This window comes from Neoarius graeffei, chromosome 14 (assembly GCF_027579695.1).
Source record: "Neoarius graeffei isolate fNeoGra1 chromosome 14, fNeoGra1.pri, whole genome shotgun sequence".
NCBI lineage: Eukaryota > Metazoa > Chordata > Actinopteri > Siluriformes > Ariidae > Neoarius > Neoarius graeffei.
The window spans coordinates 38,756,229-38,761,758 of NC_083582.1; the positions used below are offsets into that span (position 1 = coordinate 38,756,229).

Genomic DNA, 5,530 nt, shown 5'->3' on the forward strand with positions numbered 1-5,530 from the left:
AAAACCTGTAATTTGCTAACGCCGAGCAAAAACATGGCTGAATGACTCCTATTTGTATAAATAGGGGAGTACATAGGCGGCAAAATGTAGTTTTATCCCTGCCATGGAAGTGCACTTGTATACCGAGGAAGAAGCAATTTGCATTACAGCCAGGATTCAAAATAGCATTAATTTTACATCATGGATTGTGATAACGACAGTGTTCACAGCGAAAGCGAGTTTTACTACCCTGAGGAAGAAGAAATAAAAGAGAAGATTTCAGGAGAAAGCTAAAAACCTGCAACTTGCTAACAGTTTGACCTCATTAGTTAATGAGGTGAAATATAACACCCTTGTGGGGCCCATATGGGTTGGATATGGGCTGCCCAGCTGGGCCCTAACTAAAACCCACTTGGGCAACCCAGGTTTCTCCTATCTGGGGCCCACACTGAGTGGGCCCATGTGGGCTCATTATGGGTCCCTGATTGTACCCTAAGGTAATAACTATTATGGGGGCTTATTTTACAGTCAGCCCATAGTACAGTTCTTTACACAAACAACAATGACAAAAAGACTAGTAATACAATTACTTTTTTATTGCTATTTACAAAAAATAAAAACTAAGTTTTTATTACAGAAATCACTGAGAAAAAAACAAAAAACAAAACACAATTTAAATTTCCTGAGGGGCTGCCTCTCTGGCCTGACAGGCCTGTCGATTGCCCCCCCCCCGGTCCCTAGCACCGCAGCCACTTCGAGACCGCCTTCTCTGCGTCCTTTCTGGTGATCTGACTGGTCATTGCATTCTTCTTCAAGGCTCCTGCAAGGCACAAATATAGCAGTGACTTACTTCATGTGACAACTCTCAGCCAGGTTTGCAGAAGCAACAGAGTTTCTCAAAAAATTGAATATTGTGGAAGTTTGTTAAAGGAGAAATCTAGTGTGAATCAATCAATAGCCCAGTTGTTAAGGTTCATTGAAGGTTATCTGTATGTATGTGGTCTATGTTGCATCACATTTTCTTGTTCTTTTTCCTGACAGCACTTGTTGACCTCAAACAACCGGGCTAATGACTGATTCACACCAAACTTCTCCTTTAATTTCAGTAATTCAATGTATAAGGCGAAGCTCATACATTAAATAGATTCATCAGACATTAAGTGAAATATTTCTAGCCGTTATTTGTTTCCAATAAAAGGCATTCTATTCTATTCTAAGTTTAGGAAAACTGTGTAGCAGAGTAATATTTTAATAACACATCGAAATATTGTGTTTCATGTCTGCGTATTGAGCCGTATAGGGGGTGTGTCATTCAGTTCAATAAAAAAACAAGAACCGTTGCATTCCTAACTATTACACCCCAGACATCACCTATGCCCACTCTTACACACACCTGTAGTTGCCTTTACAGTTCAATAAACATGTTTGGTATTATGATCTCTTTCTAATATTGTACAACTTAAACATTATCCATACGCACACCTACCATAAATTACTTCAAACAGCTTGAGGGGCTTGAATCCTCTCTTGCCGTTTCTCCCCACGAAGTTGTACTGTCTGATAGGTTGTGGTCAATGAGGAACGCCATCATCCTTCTCGTGGCCCCGTCAGCAGTGCCCCCTCCAATGTCCGCCACAGCTGCAATCTGAGGGGGAACAAAGGCAATACAAGGCAGGTCAATCTATATTCCTCACTGGAGTAAACCTCTCAACATGAAAGAACTGCCAGATGCATGGATATTTGAAAGTTAGGGTGCGCACATAGTAGATACAGTGTGAAAGAGTGGGAAGATCCCACTAGTGAATCGAAATGTTGCCTTATAGTTAAATAATAAAGTGTTTTTGGAGCATATACCCAGTGTGCAGACCACTCTTTCACACTGTTCTCATAACTTTCAACAGCACTTGGCAACGTGAAACAACAGGGCAACAGGTTGATTCAGTCCACATACTGTAATACATTTAACATACATACCAGTTCTGACATGAAGGTGGGGTTTGCCAGTTTTACTTCCATGCAGTCGACTTCATTAACCGTCTTGAGGGGGAAACCCTCTGGAGTAGAACAAACGGGGTTGGCAATGTTGTGTCGATCTTGGAGAAGTGCCTGGAGAATCCTCCCATGGTTCCTCTGTGTGTCTTTCACCTCCTCAAGGAGGGTCAAAATGCGAACAAACATGCTATCCCGAATGTCTCGTCTTGGGGTTGAAGACCCGTGGATGGGAGCAGGGGGTGCAGGGGTCTGTATAGACCTGTGGGTGGGTGGAGGGGTCTGCATACATAGAGTAGATGGAGGCCTCGGAGGTGATGGAGATGCCTGATTGTTGATGTCGTTGTCATCCTCATCTTCAGCCTCGCTGGACATGACCACTTGCCTAAACATGTATAATAATCAAGCACAATCAATAAGTTAAAGCATTTCAGTTAAACTATAACTACTTTAACTAAAGCATTAGCTTATATAAAGGAAAAATAAAATTTAAAAAACAGTTTTCGTAAGTTTAAGTTAGTGACAAATTGAGCACCTGTGGCACATCCTAAAGCGAAAGTTAGAGAAAAACAAGGCGTCTTTTAACATCCACCTGCTCTGAAATGTCACCACAAAGGAGTGGGAAAGGATTACAGTAGAAACCAGTGCATCTTTGGTGAATTTCAAGGCCATACAGGTTAAGGCAGTTCATAATAATGGTGCTCACACAAAATATTGACAGTATGTATGAGCATAATTAGGACATGTTCGCTGTGGGGTGTACTTAATTTCGTTTCCAGCTATTTCAGCATTAACATTACGCTGAGATTTTCAGAAGACTACAAATTTCTGTTATACAAGCTGTACACTGCCTTCTTTAAGTTGTAGGTTTCATTTCTAGTGCTGTCCCATGAAAAGATTTAACAAAATATTTGCAAAAATGTGATGGTTGTTCTCACTTTTCCCCCTTGTTACTTTAAGTGATTACATTTATTATTATTTATTAGTTAATCATATATTTATTCATTCTACTGTTCTCTATAATTCAAATAGCCTCACCTCCTTTTGCGCTTCCTCCTGCCCATATTCTCTGTAGACTCAGGCTCGGTTGATACATCTGTATTCTGTTCATATTCAACTAACTTTGAGCGAGCAATTTCATATGTTGCTGTGGGAGACAGACAAATCAGTGGCAATTAGTTTCATTGAGAGCAAAATTAAAGGTGGAAAATGAGTTCTTGCATGGTTTTTAACACAATTTCATTTTTTTGTATCGAACCGTAGAGCAACACCCCTTGATCAGTTTTCTGCCAGCCCCATGAAAAATTTGAAGAAGAAACAAACAAACAAAAAACTTGTCTTGGGAGGCAACAAGGGGGTTGTACACATCAAACAAACACTAGGGGCACAGGCTGTGCACCAAAACATAAACCACTTCCAGCCAATCAACAACATGGTCAGGGGAGGGGGTGGGGGTTAGTGAGTGTGCACATATTGGTGGGGGCAGTGAGCAAAGTTGATTTAGTTGCTGGAATGAGAGAGTACCGTTTCGTATAGCATTTTAGGTATTTACATGGAATGTCAACGGAAGTGATAATGCAGGAACTCATAGTGCACCTTTAAACAAAATCTACAATGAACTCATCTTGTAAGATAATATAATACAAAATACACATGGGCACATTACCAGCTTTTCTCTTCACGGTCACTTCGTGTGTCACCCAGTCAGTGCAAGGGTCCTTTTGCTTTATGGCTGCCCTTGTCGAGTTCATCTTTGCTGGTGGCTAATAGCATTCATCCTCCTCAGGCCCAGTAAACCATTTGGTTGCTATAACTGCCAGTCCGTGATTTGAAAACTCCACTACAGCGAAAGGTAACATGCTTAAAAAAAACCAACCAAAAAAAACCAACAAATACACATAAATAAAAAATAAACAGCACTTTAGTGCAAGAGTGGCAATGCCACGTATCCAGTCTTGAATGGCAACAAAGCCATTTTTGTTTTCAACTCATCCACAGGTAATAGCTGCAAGTGCTCAGATAAATTGCAAACAAAAAGAATTCCAAGACGTGAGGAGTCCATTGGATAGGTGAAAAAGGATTTGGAGGTTTCAAAAAAACTACACAGGACTTTAACAGTTCCAGAATGTGACAAAATGTTCCGCACAACAAGAACCCTTCCCCCTACAGAAACACAGTTGTCACCACGAGAGAAGGAGATCCGTGTCTTTCCATCATTGTAACACATGTATTGTTCCCATGTTACAACTGAATTAATTGTTGGCCCAGAAAAGTGGAGCTGATTAAGTGGGCTTACAACAGACATGGTCTTTTGGCTTGCCAAATTCTGCTTCTCATGGATCCGCCTGACGAGTTGTTGGACAGGGTCTTGAGGCCGACGGACAAGCTTTTTCAGTTTACCTAAGAACGTCTCGAACGGGAAAGCTGACACATTATCCAATGGGCCGAATTTCCGTGCATCTTGAGCTAGGTGTAGGTTGTAGCTGACAAATTCAGTGCCATAAATTGAAGCTAAATCTGTTACAAAGAGTTTCAAAATCTCCTCAGCATATTGTCAGACAATTGTCAGGACAACATAAGGCAGGACTCAGGAGAATTCTCATAGATACAGATAGAAGTAAAAAGTTTCTGTACATTCTACTGGGTATATTATTGAGAAGAACATCAGGGCCAGTGTAAAGTAAAAATTGCCGAAGCTCTGTAGCTTTCCATGTGCTGAATTCAAACAAGGATCGTGGTTTCCTTGCAAAATTGCTAGGTAAATATTGTCTGATGGAAACCATATATGCTGACATTGCAACAAAAAACTTCATAGATTGCCTGCATTTCAATGGCCCCTTCATCCAAAGAAATATCAATTTACGCATTGCCCCCAAACACACAAGGTGCATGTAATCCAACACAAAACTGGTAACTAAACCAATACCCAAATCATTTAGGGGGGAGACAGAGTTGATGCCGTTGATAGCCTTGCCTACCAAATTGCTCATCTGTCCTGAGCTCTGCTGATATTTCGGGATAAACCATCTTCCCATTCATATGCTGGCCTTTCTGAATGCACCTCTCACACCCGTAATATCCTGTATGACCTTTGGTGCATTTAAATAAAAGCCCGAGCTGGTGCATCACAAATAAAAGCATCAGGCATTACTACCCTGAAATGGAAGTCATTGTGCACAATACCAGTCTGACAGATGGCTTTCACAGAGATGCCTACCCCAAATTTTGAATTTCAGTATTCTTGAAAACATTTTTCAGTATTTTGGAATGACTTTCAGTAACATTAATTTATGCACATTTCCATTATAAAGAGGTGTATATACCAATATGTTTAACATTTAAATTATTAAAAAGTACTGTTTTGTGTGAATTGAATAAACAAAAACACGAGCAGCCATCTCAACTGAATTTCCACTCAACAAATTTCTCGAGCATACAATATATCACATTTTTATAAATACAATAGCGTTCCCTGTTTGCAGACATTACGGTTGACTACCAATCATTGGTATTGAATGTAACTCCTCAAAAGTATTATATTATATTGCCTGGCAAAATGTTC

The 5,530-nt window shown here is 40.3% G+C and overlaps 1 protein-coding gene across 1 annotated transcript; it reads right to left on the bottom strand.

Moving 5' to 3' along the window:
* Positions 1 to 554: 554 nt before the first annotated feature.
* Positions 555 to 3,969, bottom strand: LOC132897687 (uncharacterized). Its single transcript, XM_060938915.1, has 5 exons — positions 3,635 to 3,969; positions 3,007 to 3,115; positions 1,954 to 2,353; positions 1,466 to 1,624; positions 555 to 799 (listed from the first exon to the last, which is right to left on the bottom strand). The coding sequence occupies exons 1-4, from the start codon at positions 3,717 to 3,719 to the stop codon at positions 1,472 to 1,474; spliced, it is 747 nt and encodes a 248-aa protein (XP_060794898.1). The 5' UTR covers positions 3,720 to 3,969; the 3' UTR covers positions 555 to 799; positions 1,466 to 1,471.
* Between the last annotated feature and the right edge of the window lie 1,561 nt (positions 3,970 to 5,530).

Coding starts and splice junctions, on each gene's coding strand:
- LOC132897687 (XM_060938915.1), bottom strand. CDS start 3,719: ATGAACTCGACAAGGGCAGCCATAAAGCAAAAGGACCCTTGCACTGAC. Junction 3,116..3,634: donor GACCGTGAAGAGAAAAGCTG/GTAATGTGCCCA, acceptor TGTCTCCCACAG/CAACATATGAAATTGCTCGC. Junction 1,625..1,953: donor CCACCTTCATGTCAGAACTG/GTATGTATGTTA, acceptor GTTCCCCCTCAG/ATTGCAGCTGTGGCGGACAT.